Source organism: Cotesia typhae, unplaced genomic scaffold (genome assembly GCF_013202065.1).
Source record: "Cotesia typhae breed Kobodo isofemale line unplaced genomic scaffold, CoteBio_Ctyphae contig_27, whole genome shotgun sequence".
NCBI lineage: Eukaryota > Metazoa > Arthropoda > Insecta > Hymenoptera > Braconidae > Cotesia > Cotesia typhae.
Window position 1 is genome coordinate 1,119,299 of NW_027423733.1, and position 19,017 is coordinate 1,138,315.

Below are 19,017 nucleotides of genomic sequence, written 5' to 3' on the forward strand. Positions count from 1 at the left end.
TACCCTATGTGAACATCAACGCTGTCCAAAACCCACAACGTAGACTGTTTAGTCTACTAGGCTGCGTTGACGTTCTAGAAATCTGTTATCTCGAAGTATTTCCGTTACGAAATACCTCGGGTAATAATTAATTGATTAAAATATTAATTAATTGATTTAAATATAATTTAAAATTTACGAGATCGTAACAATGGTTTCTTCGAATTTTATTTCAAAGCATAACATTCGAGAAACATTAAACGAGAAAAATATTAAGTGTCTCGTCCGGTCTATCTAAAAATTTTCCCGTCATTAGTCAGGTTCGAATGCTTTAAAAGATAAAAAAATCCTAAGTACCCAGTAAGGGGAGTTTTATTGCCTTAGTACTGAATAACTTCACTGACGCTTGAGAAGGTTTTTAAGATTATTTTCTAAACAAGATAACCTTAGGAAAAGAAAGTAACTTCAAAATTTTAAAAATAAAATAGATATATAACAATGAATCATAAATAATATTTAAGATAGACTAATAGTCATGAATTTTAAATAATAATAAATAATTAAATAATAATAAATATTTAAATGATAATAAGTAACTAAATAATAAATAATAATAAATAAGTAAACAACAACAAATAGTTGAGTAATAATAAAAGATAAAATACTTTTAAAATAAAAATATACAAAATAATTTTCAAATATCAATAAATAATTAAATAAATACCTTTCAAATAATAATTAATTAGATTAAATAAATTATAATAAATAATTACTTAAATAACTAGCAATAGATAGTTTACTCGAATAATTATAGAAATGACCAATAGAAATAAGAAAATAGCAACTATTAATTAATTAAAACGAATTAGTTAATAACATTAAACAAAATATAAATGACTTAGTTAACATAAGAAAATGTGTATGTGTGTATTGTTGTGTGCATGTAAATGTGCTTACGTACACGCCAATGCATAGATGTACATATAGTCTATAAGTTAGACAGAGAGGGATAGTGTGCCCTCTGGGCCTGAAGAGGGGAGTTCAGGCGAACATCTTCGGAAAAGCCGAAAGAGAGGGTAGAATCCAAAGGAAATAGGCCGCTAATTGGTTACTGTTTTCCCCCAAATAGTAATTTTTCAAAACACCAAATTCGAGGCCCTAAGATCCTCGCATGAACTCACTCTCTCCGTCCTCCAGAACTCGCCCAGTGCGGATCGCCAACTAACTTGTAAAATTCAGTGGTTGTTCACTTGAATTTAAAGTTTAATTTAAAATAAAATCAGTGTTAACAGAATTTAAGTAATACCAAAGTAGTTTGAAGTAGATTAAACCAACGGCTCATTTCTGCGGACTCATTCAGGCGGAATTCAAGGTTTGAAAAATAATCTACTTAATTTATAGGTAAAATTCTGTAACACGGTGAGTGAAATCTCGATAACGTTGATCCAATTAATTTAGTAAAATTAATTGTATTTAAGATAAAAATTAAAATAGTTTTGTAATATCAAACTTTGTTCTTTTATATCGAAATAAATAGTTAAATTTTAAATATTATAAAAATCATTTCGATAATATTATCCTTAGCAAACCTTCTGAGTCCCGATCTAGAAGCTTCGGCTTGGACCAAAAATAAATAAAATAATAAATTACGTTCATAATTTTGGACGTAACAGTATGTATGTAACCCTTTTATAACTTTTGAACAGCTCGACTGATTTCATCGCGGTTGGTGCCTTTCGAAAAGGCTTGATCAAACTTAGATTTCCTGAAAATTTGAACCGATTCCGACCAGTAGATTTTGAGAAATTGTAAAAAAACTACAAAAATCAATTTTTTGAAAAGTGGTTTTTTCGGAATAACTTCTAAACGGCTTTACCGATCAATTCCAAAAATCAATCAGCTCCTAACATCAAAAAACCGCGTCGATTGCTGCTAGTCCGGTCAAAATCGGTTGATTCTTTCGTGAGTCATCGTGAACGAAAGAAAACCGAAAAAAGTGTTTTTTTGGGGTTACTCTGAAATTTCCGGTTCGATCAATTAAAACCTGAAAATAACTTGTGCGGATGATAAAACTGCGTCGAATGCCGCCAACCGCATGGAATCCGGTTGATCCATTCAAAAGTTTTCACGATTTGAAAATTCTAAAAATATTGATTTAATAAACTCCTATCAAACTTTTGAGCTCGGAGAGCTCAAAGCTACACGAAAATTAGATTTTTGAGCTGGAAGAGTTCAAAAACATAATAAGTGTAATATCGAGCGCGTAATTATGAAAGTAGCAGGAAATTGCAGGGATGGCCGTCAGGGTCAACCGTTTTCCTAATATTTTTTTATAAAATTTTTATAAATTTCGTGAAAAAACAACAATTTTAAAAGAAAAAGGACTTAAATCGGATAATTCCTCGCCAAGTTATGGTTATTTAAAAAAAAAAAACCTCCGCAGTTTGCAAAAATTCATATCTTCTGATCAGCTGAATTAAAAAATTTATAATACATCACAGAAACCTTTTTTCAGGGGTAGAAAAAAATGCCCAAGTTTCAGCGAAATCGGTGATGAAAAGTTTATCGGTTGGTTGAGTTGGAATGGAATGCTCTATATATAGTTTAATATGATTATAGTTCTTGGTAATGACTATACTTTTGGGTAACTTGAGAAATTGTCTGAAAACACGCCTAGACCCAGTATATTTCAACATTGATCCTGGTCCTAGAGCATTTTTATAGTGGATCTAAAATCTCAAGGTACTCAAAGTTCAAATTCGAAAATAATGCTGTGAAGCGGGAAAGAATAGGAGTTACGGATAATTATTACATGAAGCGTTCCAACATTCACGTAACAGGATATTTTGGTGGGAAAGGTTTGAGAAAGAATTAGGGAGAGGAACTTCTTAATGTGAGTGTATAGAATATGCGAGAAAAAATTCAAATGGCTCGGACTGGGATTCGAACCCAGAACCTTCCGAAAACTAACCTCAACTAACTATTTTGTGTTCTATCACTTCACGACCAAGACATTAAATATCTAAATTTGACATTTTGAATTCCTAAACTGTGTTGTCACGGGGCTCCTTCATTACCCGTTGAAGGTCCTTATCCTAGCCGCGGTTAGTTATCGACGGATCACAGAGCGCTGTGGTCTAGGATGCTCGCGCAGTACAAATAAAATTTACATAAGTTCCGGGGCCTAGAAAATAAGTGTTCCGCGGGTGGGGATAATCCCACACGAGGGACGAGTGAAGTTGCCGAACGGAAAAGCGACATTGTGAAGCCGGAGCCCGAGCAACCAACACGAAATTTTGGAAATACCAGGTAAATATTAATATTCTTCGGAGATTCCTGTGGAACCCTCAGAGCGATTATTTTTAACTCGTAAAATTGATGATTACTGCTAGGCATTTAGCCAGCTTAATTATCCAATAAAACCGTTCTAACTATCCTGAATTTCCAGATAAAATATTGCTAAATATCCCGAGCTGCGACGCAGTGAACCCGAGTACCGAGAACACCATGATTTTGGCGGACAAGGTTACCTCTATTAGAAGTCAACGAGAACAAAGTGAGCTGAACTCAAGTGAAGAAATCGTCAAAAAGTTCTCAGGTACAAAATAATGTTTAACCTCGGAAAATTATTGCGTCGTACCCGGAAACTCTAGGCACAGGCCAGGTTCCGTCTTCCAATCAGCCTACTTGATTAGTTAATTAATTATTCGAATTTAATTAGAACATCTAAATTATAAGTCGAGGTTAAAATTAGTAAAAGTAGGAAAAATTCAAATTTAAAAATAAAAGAGGTTAAATTTAGAACTAAAATGATTATAAAATTGGTCAAATAAATTTAGATTAAAATTTACAAACCAGAAATTTTGATATCGACTATTTTGAGTTAACTGCGTCATTTATAAGCGATATTCTGTCGATTAAATTATTACAAATTAGAAATTAAAATAAAACTAAAGGAAACTAAAATTAGAAAATTGTCCAAGTTAGATTAAAATTGACCAATAAAATCAACAAGTAAAAATGAATTAATTTTAAATTAAAATGGAAAATTAAAATTAATAATTAAAATTTACTTTTGGAAAATTATCAAAAATTATAAAATAAAATTACCATAGACACAAATTCCTTAAATTAGAATATTAAAATTGTTAAGCAGTAAATTAATTTATAGAACAAAATTACAAGAGTAAAATTATCAACAAAAGAAAATTTGTTCAATAAACTTCGATAAATAAATTTGTCAAATTCCAGTACGAAGATTTCAAAATTAATCAACATAAAATTTAGCCTTGGGAAATTTTTACCAAGTTGAAGACTAAGTCTCAAATCTTGACTGGAATTCAAAATAGACATAAGCCGATTATTCAGGCAGTTTGAATTCGAGTAAATTTTAATTAATCTAACATCTTGGTTGAATAAACGCTACTGTGATATTATTAATTAAGCAAACAGAATTTAATTAACTTATTTATCGAAGTCAAGTTAGGGACCGGGAGATTTGATTCCCAGGAAGTTATGTTATAAAAAGTATCTTGGATTTTAAAATAATTGCGTAAATTGGAGTCAAGTGTGTATTAGATAAATTGTTTTATTGAGAATAGTGTGTGTGTGTGTGTGGAAAATAATTTACATTATATACTCCTCGTTCACGGGCTGTCGAGGAGGTTAGAATTAGCAGGTTGTCGACTAGTGTCATGGTATCCTCCTCTGTCCTAGTCGACTTCAGGTTCCTTAGTCCCGTAGTGAGGGTCCTGTGGACAGCGAAAGGGCTAAGGATGGTATGAACCTTAGGCAGGGGTCCGGGCGACCACCCAGGGCATATCTAGAGTCTTAGAGCGTGAGGGCCCTGTGGACAGCGCGACTTAGTTAGAAACTGCGATATAGACGCTCCATATGAGGGTATCGTAGGAATAAGAAACTTTTATAGAAACTGCGGTATAGACGCTCCATAAGAGGGTATCGTAGGAATAAGCAACTCTTGTAAGTATGAGTGTGTGTGAGAATTGAATCAGGGTTTAACTATTGTCATATTGTTCAAATAAATTGATAATTCAAGTCAATTTTAATTGTTGTTATTTGTGTCAAATATTATAATTTCTCTCGACCCTGTGATATCTCTCTTGCTTGGACCGGTTCTGGAAACCGTGATAAAAATTTCAGTGGCGCCCTAATTATTAAATTTAAATGAAGGGGTGACCAAGGGACGGCTCAAGCCCGTTACAGTGTGTTCCACTTCAACGTAAATAAATTGTTCCCTAATAAAATAATTCACACAACCGTTCATACTAAATTTTGGAATTTTGATTTATTACTTTACCTGCCACAGAAAGAACTTGAAGAGATCGCATTCCACATAAGTGCTGAAGTCCGAAGTCTCGTAATTGTGAACACCACCTCAAGAAAAGTGCACTCAAAGTTGCCATTGTAGAAATGTATCCAACTCCAATATCCGTAATGTGTATACATCTTTATGAAAAAAAAAATCTAGATTAAGGACTTGAAAAAAATGTAAAAATTTAATTACACCGACCCACAAAAAAAAATTGCTTGTGCATTTGACCGGACCTACCCACGGACTTGTATTTCAACGCGCTCACTCCAAATTCGAAGTCCGTTGGGCCTGGTCACCCTCCAGATTCAAGTAAAATTAAAAAAAAACTCCAAAAAAAAAGTTAGGAAAACGCTTGACCCTAAAGAACAACTCTGCAACTTCCCGCTGATTCCGTTAATACATGGCCATTGTTTTCAAGGTATTCGAGCTAAAAATTATAATATGTATGTTATTTTAAGCTCTTCAAGTTCAAAAAGATACCTTTAATATACTTTTGCGCTCTTTGAGCTTGAAAGTCTGATAGAAGTTTCATAAAACACAATTTTTTGGATTTTTAAACCACAATAACTTTTGAATGAATGAATCGATTTCAATGCGGTTGACAATGTTCTATGCAGTTTTTTAAGCCTCATAACGAATTCTTAAGTTTTAATAGGTCAAACCAGAAATTTCGGAGTAACTCCGAAAAAGCACTTTTTTCGGTTTTCTTTGGTTCACGATGTCTCTCGAATGAATCAACCGATTTTGACCGGATTGGCGGCGATCGACATGGTTTTTGAAGGTTAAGAGCTGATTAGTTTTTGAAATCGATCAGCCGTTTAAAAGTTATTGTTTTGAGATTTCTCCAAATTTCTCGAAATCTATCGGTCCAAATTGGTTTAAATTTCCACGAAATCTAAGTTTGGCAAAGCCCTTTTGAATGGCACCAACTGCGATAAAATCGGTTCAACTGTTCGAAAGTTATAAGAGGCTTACATACTTACTTATACACACACAAACACACACACGCGCGCGCGCGTGCAGACTCACAAGTGTGCACGCATCAAATGAAAAACCGAAAAAAATTACAATAAATCTTGAAAAATCGAAATTATTGAGATGATAAAATATTTTGGTCTCAGATTGGATATAATTTTTATGTTTTGTTCTATTCAATTTATATGTAAAGTTCTTTTGTTCCGCTAACGTTACAAAATTAAATAACATTTCGATAAACCAAAAAAATTGGTTAAATTGCAATTATCAATATGAAAAAAAGATCTATTAAACGCGATTGTTTATGATGGGTGTATTACTATAGATGAAATATGATCTTTAGAATTAAAGAATTGACAACATCTGTCAAAAATAACATGTAAGGAGAAGGTAGGAAAACATATTTCGGAATTTCAGCCTGTCCTTCAAATGAATCGAACTATTTTTTCTTCAAATGGCCTACGCGGTGAGTTCCTCTGACTTTCTTTGGTTACTTCTGGTATTTCTCTTTCTAGCATTTATTATTCTAGCATAATTTTTATTATTATTATTATTATTATTATTATTTTGTTATTAAATGCTCAGGGGGGGTTATCCCCGGAGTCCGATTCTCCGAGGGCCCAGCCTGAGCTCCATCCGTTACTGCTGGACCACTCCGCACAACAAGGCGGTTAGTGATCACAGCCGGCCAAAGTCATTTCCCTTAAGAGACGGAGAGAACCAAGTATAACAGCCTTCTGCATCCTAACTGCCAAGAACTCAGCTTTTGATGAGCAAGCTGGAACTTTGGCAAGTGAGGATACAAAAGACCGTTTCATCCCTCCAAGGACGCCAACAATCATCCAGGGACGACAAGCTTGACACGGTAACCTGGGTAAAGTTTGCCAATTTTAAACAGGAGATTCTGATATATTTGTCTTTTGTGCTCTTCTTTGGCTGAGATGTTATATTCAGCCGGGGCCGAGAATTCAATGACATAAATGTCACGAGTGGCCTTGTCGAAGACCACAATATCAGGTTTGTTGTGATCTATCCGCCGGGTTGTTGCAAATGGCATGTTCCAATAAATTTTGCAACTGTCATTCTCAACAACCTGGGGAATATCTCCTGGCAGATAAGGCAGCACTGGTGTCACGTCAATACCGTAGCAATGACGAAGATAGTAGTACAGTACTCTCAGGGCAGCATTGTGACGCTGGATATATGCACCTCTCGCCAGCACAGGACATGCCGACAAAAGGTGCATAAGCGTCTCCGGATGTTGTTTACACCTCCTACAGGAAGTGTCCGGAAGCTGCACCTGGAGCACCTCGCTACGGTACTCAAGACTGTTAATGACACCATCTTGGCAGGCAAATATGAACCCTTCAGTCTCGGACATCAGGCCAGCTGACTTTAAGAAGGAAAACGTCAGGTGGGTGGACAAGCCATGATCACGCACGTGTTTAAAGAACACGCTGTGCATGAAGTTGTCCATTAATTCGCCAAGGAGTAGTTTTTCCTCGGCTTTCCTGATGACGCTCTTAAATTTCTCCTTTCGGAGTTCCATAAGAGCGTTTATTTCTCCAAGACCAAGGGTTCTTGCCGCATATATTGCTGCCTTATACAAGAACGACCTCTTATGTTCATTTTCATGTTTATGTTTTTATTTATATTATATATATATATATATATATATATATATATATATATATATATATATATATATATATATATATTGTGACATGGGAAATTTTTCCCATTAAAATTTCATATTAGAGATTATTTTTTTTTTCTTTAGTAGTAATTAGTCTAGAATGTTGGCCAAGCTGATGGAATGCGGAGATTCGACGCACCTGTGTCGCCCCAAGTGGTTTCCGGTCAGAATGCGAAGCTCGAGGTAAATAAAGCCGAACCGCGCCAAAAATAAATCAAATTGAGTATGGATGGATGCGTCCGAAAAAAAAAATTTACTATGTAAACTAAGAGTGTGTGTGAGAGAGAGAGCGAATGAGAAAAGCGACCGGGCGAACCCGAAGTTCAGTTCGTCATCAACGACCAGGGAGACATCTGGGAGGGACAACGATCAACGAGGGAAACCCGGAATCGGAATCTACGAATCACCGTACGATGAAGCAACGGGAGCACACCAGGGCTCCACATGTTGCTGGAAAATGGAAAAGCCAGCAATTCTGAGCCGGACACCGAAAAAGCCACGGTTGAACCGCTGATAGTTTTTGTTGTTACGCTACGAAATAAAGTTAAAACGAATAATAATTATTATTACGAAAATTCAGCCGCTTACGTGCTGAATTTCATTATTTTTGTTGAGTAATTGTTATTTTGAGTGTAGATCCAGTCGACGCTGGAATTTCTCTCGTAAATTGCTGTAATTGTCAACTGCCAGGCAGTCAAGAATTCGAACAAAATTTTGGTCATTCTGACAACAAAAGTCCGTGACGCCATCGCCGAGAGCCTCTGCCGCCGTCAGCACCGCCGACACCTGCTATCAGGAATTTCAAAACCTCCCTGGAGAGTCGACTGAACGGGGTAAGTGCGGTCGCAATTTGTTAATACACCTGGGTGACTTCACCGCGGTCCGCGATTAAGTCGAGGTCGAATAGGCCTACTACTTGTCCGAGTAGTTAATTATAATTTATAATTAATTATTGAATTTTTTTTTTATTATCGAAAGATCAAATAATTACGCATTTTGTAATTAAGTCAGAAAGTAAAATCGTACCGAAATTCAGCAACTGCATTGTTGAATTCCGGCTTCGGGGTGACGTCAGCCAGGTATCCGGTGCCAAAAATATATTAATCCGTTGTAAAGGAATGTTGTGTACAGTGTCAACTTTTTTGGTAAAAGTTTGAGTTTGCCTGCCGCCAAAAATTGGCTCGGCTCAAGGGCCATCTACGAGCGCAAATAGAAACGCTACCTCGAGATTTATCCCGCGTATTGCCCGACGGGTAACAACAGTTACCGACGGTTCACTTACCCGCCGCAGAGGATAACTGATCGATCGATTGTGCCATCGATAATCAAAACACGGCAAATCGATGCTATTGATAAATTGGAAATTAGCTGTTACGAAAGAAATACGAAACAATACTAATTTGTTTTTGTTGTTAATTTTTTTTAATTCCTGATTTGTTAAGACGAAGCGACGACCAGTAAAATTTTTTTTTTGTATCGAGAAATTCGAAATTTGTTGTTACCAGACGAGCAGCGAAACAATTATTTTTTTTGTCATTTTTTTTGTTGAATAAAGATTTTGTTGTTGAGAACGGACCAGAGGGACAGATTTTTTGTTTTCGATCGATTTATAAATTGTTGTGAAGATAATAAAGCAAAGAGAATTATTTTTCTTAATACAAAATTTTGTTTGTTAAGCAAATAAGGAAGAACTCATTATTTCGTATTTTGCTTATATTCAGATTGTTTTCTTTTGAAGTTGAGAATTGCCGAACCTGCGTACTGGGTCATCTAGTACATTGTTAATTAATAAAAATAATTGTAACAGTCCCTGGGCATTACTTGTTCCTTTGAGCTGTCCCAATTTTTTTTATTTATTCTCTGGTGGTATAATTATTCCGCATCGATTCCTATACCCGCTCTACACACTTTAGGATCTCTTCGACGTTGACCTGCCGCCCAACGACGATCAATTGTTGACTTCCGAACCGTGGAACGTAAAGTTCCTGGCGCCCAACAATCTACGAACCAGGTAAGCCAATATTTAGGTGGAACTCTCCGGTGCTGTCGACGCCAGCACCGTGAAGAAAAACCCCATCATATATATATATATATATATATATATATATATATATATATATATATATATATATATATATATATATATATATATATATAGTGAAAACCGCTTATAACAACATTGAAGGGACCTCCTGTTAATGGTCGTTATAGCCGATAGTCGTTATAAGTAAAAACTAGCAATGCATGGGTTATATTCGAAAACAAAAATGCACGGATTAAATTCAAAAACAATACTTCATGAACATTTATTAAACTACACATAAATTAATTTATTAAACATTTTAATAAAACTACGTATAAATTTCAATGCTACATTTAATAAACATAATTATTTTTGAAAATAATCAGTTACTTTCATTTGTTTCTTGCACTTAAACTGTACATATCTATTTTGTAATTCTCGGTTCATGTTACTCAATGTTTTATCGTAATTATACGAAATATTTTCATCGTTTCCGAGAAAATACTTTTTCAACACCGTAATTGCACTCAGAGCTTCATTAATCGAAGGTAATATAAAAGCCTCCTCCTGTTCTTGTTCTTCTTCTTTTTTGCTTTCATCGGGTTGGTCGTTTTGAACTTGGCGTAAAATTTCTTCATCCGTCATTAGCGAACAAACAGCAACATTATCGTCTACTTCAATGAACTCTTGTACATCTTCTTCAGATAAAGATGGTACGAGAGCTTGTCCCAATTGTTGAAGTAAAACGTCATTCGTTTCAATAAAATCATCCCTTTCATCAGGATACTGCACAAAACCAGCATGTTTGAAACAGTTAGCAATAGTCCTTTGGGTAACATTTTTCCAAGCTTCTGATACCATCAAAATAGCATCAAGCAATGTGAGAGCTTTTTGCTCATTTTTTTCGAAACTTTGGAGTAAATGCACAACGAGCAATTTCCTGTAATGTGTCTTAAGAGATTTAATAACTCCTTGGTCCATCGGCTGTAAGACGGAAGTTACGTTTGGTGGTAAAAATACGAGTTTGATAAATTTTAAATTATCAACTTTGCAGTGTGCGGGACAGTTGTCGACTATCAAAACAATTTTTCTTTGGTTGGCTTTTAGTTTAGCGTCCTAAGAGCGTAGCCACTTTTGAAAAATTTCAGACGTCATCCAAGATTTAGTATTATTCTCGTAGACTACAGGTAAAGAATTAACGTTGCTATAAACGATTTGTCGCTATAAGCAATGTTGTTATAAGCAGTTTTCAGCTTGAGTGTTTTATATGTAATAGAGACGGGACTTGAAAATTTCGTCGTAATAACCGGCAGGTCGCTTTAAGCGAAGTCGCTGTAAACGGTTTTGACTATATATATATATATATATATATATATATATATATATATATATATATATATATATATATATATATATATATATATATTAGGGTGGGTCAAAAAAATCGAATAATTTATTTTTGATTTTATACTCTGAAAAATAGGTTCGTAGACACCTAAAAGAATTCTCTCCAAGTATAAGCTCTTAATTATAACGGGAAGGTCCTCCGCTTTGCGGGTTTCTATTTTTTCGAATAATCAGATAAAAAAATTTATATCTCGCTTCCAACTGCTTGGAAAAATATTCCGTGGCATAGATTTTGTGAGAAATTGAATGCTTTACAAAAAGGTCTCTTATGACTTTTTCAAAAACTCAACCGATTAAAAGATATTCATAGTTGAAGTTTGGCTATTTTAAGGAAAATATTCGTTTTTATTATGAATTTTATAAGTCGATGAAAAAAATTATTTCGGATTGCGGAACTCATGATTTTGTAGGAAATTTACTGCTCTACAAAAATGGTCTCTTATGATTTTTGATTAAGTGAAGCCGTTACGAGATATTCATCGTCAAACATTAACGAATATCAATATTTCCAGTTTTTGATCAATAATTCGATAAATTTTAATTTAAACTATGAGTTTCAGGAAAATTTACATAAATTTGAGTTTCGATCGATAAAGAAATGTTATAATAAGTTAGATAAAGAATTATTGGAATTATCATTGATTTTCCTTGGAGAAATGCCTCAAGAAAAGATTTCTTTCAAACGTCCTGGTGCTGTTCATCATGCTAGATGGATGGCTAAGGCCATTTATAGTTTGAAAATGTATCTATTCAGAGATGAATTCAAACTCTCTCAGAAAGAATTGCATGGTCTTCGTCATTTCTGTATTTTTATAGTCACATTGTATTTAAAAGCTTGGTTTTCATCAACTTCTGCAACAACTGCTGCTTATCATGACTTGCAGTTTATGAAAAATTTATTGGAGTACAAACATATCAATCCTTTGATTTCTTCAGCTACGTGTGAAAAAATGATTTCGCACTTATGGTATTTGAGCGATGAACTTGCCATTTTATCACTGTTTGACGATGGCGTTCCATTAGAAGTAAAAAAGTATTGTTGAAGCTGTTAATACTCGTGAAGGTACAGATTCTAAAGCTAAAAGATTTGTAATTGCTAAAAAGATTTGAATTCATTGGCGCAGAGAACTCTGAGTGACTTTGTGTCTAAAAAGTCATTAAATCTTTTCAAAATCTTCGATCTACCGTATGACTTTCTTGATGTCGATGTTGAATTATGGCCTACTAATGAGAGTTATCTCGAAAATAAAGAATACTTTCAACAACTAAAAGTTGTCAATGATTCAGCAGAGCGAGCTGTTGCATTAGTCAGTGAATATAATCAATGCTTGACAAAAATGAAGAACAATTCCAGTACTTATTGCAAGTTGTCAAAGAACATCAAAAACATTCCCAAATTGTAATAAAAGAAATTATTTATAGTAATAGCGTACTGTTATGTTAAAAATATAGACAATTATATTGCAATTGATAATTCAATAAAAAATTTATCTATAAAAAAGTTAAATACTGGTTGTTTCTCACTTGATTCAATACTTTTCATATTAAATTTGACAAAGAAATATGTCATTCACTTCAAATTAAACTAATCATTGGCTATATGTCGAAAAAAATGCTCTAATTTCTTGTTTTAATGCAATCAAACAAGCTCAAGACTGAAAACAATATTAAAAAAATTGTTTATAACATTTCTTTATCGATCGAAACTCAAATTTATGTAAATTTTCCTGAAACTCATAGTTTAAATTAAAATTTATCGAATTATTGATCAAAAACTGGAAATATTGATATTCGTTAATGTTTGACGATGAATATCTCGTAACGGCTTCACTTAATCAAAAATCATAAGAGACCATTTTTGTAGAGCAGTAAATTTCCTACAAAATCATGAGTTCCGCAATCCGAAATAATTTTTTTCATCGACTTATAAAATTCATAATAAAAACGAATATTTTCCTTAAAATAGCCAAACTTCAACTATGAATATCTTTTAATCGGTTGAGTTTTTGAAAAAGTCATAAGAGACCATTTTTGTAAAGCATTCAATTTCTCACAAAATCTATGCCACGGAATATTTTTCCAAGCAGTTGGAAGCGAGATATAAATTTTTTTATCTGATTATTCGAAAAAAATAGAAACCCGCAAAGCGGAGGACCTTCCCGTTATAATTAAGAGCTTATACTTGGAGAGAATTCTTTTTAGGTGTCTACGAACCTATTTTTCAGAGTATAAAGTCAAAAATAAATTATTCGATTTTTTTGACCCACCCTAATATATATATATATATATATATATATATATATATATATATATATATATATATATATATATATATATATATATATATATATATATTATAATATAATAATCATATTATTATTATTATTATTTGTTATTAATTGCTCAGGGGGGTTTTCCCCGGAGTACGACTCTCCGAGGGCCCAGCCTGAGCGCCATCCATTACTGCTGCATCACTCCGCACTGCTAGAGACACGGCTGCTGAACTGCAAGCCGGTATCTTCGCAAGTGAAGACACAAAAGACTATTTCATCCCTCCAAGGACGCCGACAACCAAAACGATGAGCTTGACACGGTAACCTGGGTAGAGTTTGTCAATTTCAAACAGGAGATCCTGGTGTTTGTGCTCTCTTTGGCCGAGATATTGTATTCGGCTGGGGCCGAAAACTCAATGACATAAATGTCACTAGTAGCCTTATCGAAGAGCACAATATCAGGTTTGTTGTGGTCAATCCGCCGGGTTGTTGCGAATGGTATGTTCCAATAAATTTTGGAACTGTCATTCTCAACAACCTGCGGAATATCTCCTAGCAGATAAGGCAGCACTGGTGTCTCATCGATACCGTAGCTATATCTGAGATGATAATAGAGTACTCGCAGGGCAGCATTGTGACGCTGTATGTAGGCACCTCTTACCAGCACAGGACATGCCAACAAAAGGTGCATCAGCGTCTCCGGATGTTGTTTACACGTCCGACAGGACGTGTCCGGAAGCTGCGCCTGGAGCACCTTGCTACGGTATTCGAGAGTGTTGATAACACCATCTTGGCAGGCAAATATAAACCCTTCGGTCTCGGACATCAGGCCAGCTGACTTCAAGAAGGAGAATGTCAGCTGGGTGGACAAGCCATGGTCACGGACGTGTTTGAAATACACGCTGTGCATGGACTTGTCCATGTGTTCACCGAGGAGTTTTTTCTCCTCGGCTATCCCGACGACGCTCTTGAACTCCTTTTTCGGGAGTTCAATGAGAGCGTTTATTTCTCCGAGACCTAAGGTATTTGCCGCGTAGATTGCTGCCTTATACAAGAACGACCCCTTCCGCGCATTTTCATGACTATGAACAAATTGCATCAGGAAGTCGTCCTCGTCTGCTGTGAAATTGGCAACCTGGTATGTTAAACCCAGAACCAAACGATCGTGAAGCCGCTCCAAGCTCTGCAATCCTCTCCCTCCGATGTTCCGGGAGAGGTACATCCTGGCGACTGATGAGTTAGGGTGCATGCTCTGATTCATATTGACGACTTTACGGGTTTTGATGTCGAGATCTTTCAACTCATTTCGAGGCCATTTCAGGACCCCAAAAGAGTAAAGTAGGACCGGGACAGCGAGCATGTTAGTAGCTGAGACTTTGTTCTTGCCGGAAAGTTCTGATGACCAGATATTCTGGAGTCTCCTAACATACTCGCTGCGAAGAGTTGTTCGGACTTCAGAGACGGCATGCATTCGCCGCTCTTCAATCCCTAGATATCTGTACAACTCTCCGGCGTCTAATTCTCTTAAGACGCTCCCATCCACTAATTCGACATCTCCACCCGTATCAGAGCACTTACCCTTCGCCAGGTGTACGACCGCACACTTGTCCAACCCAAAAGACATTCCGACATCTCGTGTGTACTCTGCTACGATGTTGAAGGCCGTTTGTAGATGATCTTTGTTGGCACTGTATATCTTTAGATCATCCATAAACAGTTGGTGAGTGATCGAGTATACTCGATCACTCGGTGGCCCCGCAGAGTACCCACGAGTTTGTCGGAGGGCAACAGATATCGGCAGCAGTGAGATGCAAAACAACAGAGGGCTCAGAGAATCTCCCTGAAAGACGCCTCTCTTGTACTGAACAGCTCCGGTTACGTGCAATGCATTTCCACTTCCTATGTGAAAACGCGTTCGCCAGAGCTGCATCATACGTTGTATGCATCCCACTGTTTGGCGATTGATTCCGAGGCATTTGAGCAGATAGAGAATCAACTCATGTGAAGTTGAGTCAAATGCCTTACGGTAGTCAATCCAGGCCATAGACAGGTTGCGTTGGTAGTAGATTGCGTCTTGAATGACGCATCTATCTACCAACAAGTTGATCTTGCAACCTGACACGCCCTGTTTACTGCCACGTTGTTCGTATATCTGTTGCCACACAGGCTCTATCTCCTGCAAGATACGGTTATTTAAGATTTTTGTAAAAATCTTGTAAACCGCATTCAAGCAAGTGATAGGCCTGTAGTTCTTTCGGGTCGGACAAGTCACCCTTTTTAGGGATGAGTACGGTTCGCCCTTCTACCAGCCAGTCTGGAATTGGTTCGTCGCCCTGAATGTATGATGTAAAAATCCGGGCCAGATGAGCATGTGTAGAAGAAAATTTCTTCCACCAGAAGATGTTTATGCCATCTGGACCCGGGGCAGCCCAGTTCTTGCTGCCATTCAGGGCTTTACGAACCTCTTCCACACTGACTGCAGGGCTCTCTTCGGCGATATCCTGCCGTCGGTGTTCTCGACAGAATGCCTCGAAGTCGTGCAGAGCTGGAGTATCCGGGTTCACGTTTGGTTGATCTCCGTACAATTCACTCCAAAAGGCTTCCACTCGCTCAGATGATGGATAATTCTCGGGAACAGCGGTCTTAGGTGACAGAAAGCGTGAAGGGTTGGATCGAAACAAAGAGTTGTCGATCAACCGCTTCAGCCGTTTCTCTAGTGACTTTTTGGAAGCCACCAGAGCCCGCAACCAGTTAAGAGACTCTTCTTTGATGACAAGAAGAGTACTCTTGTTCAGTGTGTGATGTCGCCTTCGAAGTTCTGCCGCCAGGCGACGAACTTTTGGCGTGTATGGTCTTTGAGTACTAACATACTCTATCACACACTGAATCCGGGAGACTTGTTTCCGAGAAATGTCAATTTTGTGTCCAAGTTGAGCGATGCTCAACATAAATAATAATCATATTATTATTATTATTATTATTATTATTATTATTATTATTATTATTAATAAAGAAAACAATAGGCCTACGTAGGATTTTAATCCGCGCCCTCAGAACTAAAAAAATATTAAAATTATAATTGTTATTATTGTGATGGTTCAACGTCTGATTTCATCGGAAACTCGTCATTTTGGGACAAAACTACTCAAGTTACGACTAAACCAGGTGTACGCTTATACCGCACCCAATAACCTAAGGTCTGTTTTGATCATTCATTTTTCCGGAATCGAGCCAAGAAAAATTACGACTAAAACGGAACTTAAACTTCGACTCAGGAGGCCTCGTGTACTCCGTTACACTTTATTCAAAGCTGTTGACGTCACTTACCGTCTTATTAACATGGAAATGATTTGAAATTTGATATTGATCTCTTATTTTTCTAACGCATGATATATTTTGTCCATTCCTTCACATCAATTACAGTTTTTAAAGCCAAATATCTCAAACTGGTATAAGAAATTACTTGTTATTTTGACGATTTTCAAACATTCAAAACTTGACAAATTTGGCACTTTTCAAGATTTTTTTTCCAAAATATTTTTTTTCCAATAGCCCTAAGTGTCCCCTCTCAAACATATAAAAGGCCCTTCCTTTATCTACGATAGCGTTTGTAACAGTTTTACCTGCTCAGGTTGGCCCTGTTACGTCGAAAACGCAACTAAAATTTAATTATTAGGTAGATTTCATAGAAATCAATCTTTTGCATTGGTCCTCATGTTGGAATTTACTCGGAATTTTGTCGTAATATCTCTTCACTAGTCGAGTAAAGCTCAAAAATAACGTTAGTTAAAAAATTTATATATGTATGTATATATATATTTGTATATATATATATATATATATATATATATATATATATATATATATATATATATATATGTAATATAACGCAGGATGTTGCCGCGATTGTGTCTACAGTTCTTGACGGATCTAGATGAAATTTGTTACACATATTCTATGGATAATAACCTTGGATGAGTTCGAAGATGAGCGAAATCCATCAATAAGTTTAGAAATGGCAGCTCTTTAAAATTATCAAAATAGTGAAAATCACGTTTTCGGTGACTTCATTGATGTATAACTTTTGATTGAAAAGAGATGCTTAATTTGTGACAAATTCATGTGAAAGCTCATGAAATTACCTTTAATTTGACATATATAACATTGACATTTTGACTATTTTTAGTTATTTTATCAAAGTTAAGAGTTCTATTGAACCATTTTCAGGCAATGTGTAGTGCAACCGACTTATGAATGTTGAGAATTCTCAACAGATCCTAGTGAAATTTAGTATGCAAATTCTTTACACAATTAGCTTGCATGAGCCTTAAAATGAGCGAAAACCTTCGTTTAGTTTTGAAATAGTAGCTCTTCAAAATGATCAAAATAATAAAAATTACGTTTCCGGTTGCTTCATTTATGTATAACTTTTAATACCAAAAAGATAGCTGATTTTTGATAAATTCATGTAAAAGCTTACAAAATTACTTCTAATTTGACGTATACAACGTTAACTTTTTGACAATTATTAGTTATTTTATCGATGTTCTTCGCCACAAGAAAATCACAATTTTTATAATATTCAACCTACCAAAAATATTGTAACAATTATTCGTCATCAATTCCCTTTGGTACCGGCTGAAGCAATAACTATATATAAAAGTCAGGGTGGAACGTACGACAAAATAGTAGTACATTTGGAAAAAGGAATGAAAAAAAATGAACTATACGTAGCTTTTAGCCGGTGTACAAAATTAAATGGTTTATATCTAATAGGGGAATTACAAATTCCTTCCACGCAGAACCAAAATGATAAAATCAAAATAGAAATTAAACGCATCTTGAATTGTAAAATTAGTCCATCCTGTCTCTTTATTAATCGTGAAGATGAAGATACAATAGTATACCAAAATATACAAAGCTTAAATAAAACATCTCATTGGCTTGACCTGAAGAATTTCATCAAACTATATAAACCGTGTATTTTTATAGCAGCAGAAACATGGATTAAAACTGAAGATAATGTTGAACTACCTAATTATTCAATAGTACATCGTGTAAATGTGTCACAAAATAGTAACAGACATGCTTATGGATTAATTGTATATTGTAGAGAAGACAAAAAATTTGAAGTTATTTTTAGTCATAATGATGAAAATAAAACCACATCGTGTTCTCTTGTAACAGGGCTGTACAATAATGAATTAGTGATATGTACAGGTTACAAACCTCCAACAACACTTTATTAAAATATTTCAAAAAGTATTATCGATATGCTAGAAACTACTAAAAAAGATAAAAAAAAAATAATATTTTTAGGAGATTTTAATAT

The 19,017-nt window shown here is 35.3% G+C and overlaps 1 protein-coding gene across 2 annotated transcripts in view; it reads right to left on the reverse strand.

Annotated features, from left to right (window-relative positions):
* LOC141525746 (F-box/LRR-repeat protein 16) overlaps positions 1-19,017 on the reverse strand; it is a 79,682-nt gene that overhangs the window by 18,252 nt on the left and 42,413 nt on the right. Inside the window, exon 6 of one of the 2 annotated variants that reach the window (XM_074240354.1) lies at positions 5,297-5,445. The exons of the other annotated variant lie outside the window; for it this stretch is intronic. Within the exon in view, the coding sequence (XP_074096455.1) occupies positions 5,297-5,445 (149 nt within the window). The remainder of the gene's footprint in view (positions 1-5,296; positions 5,446-19,017) is intronic. 2 annotated transcript variants of the gene reach the window in all.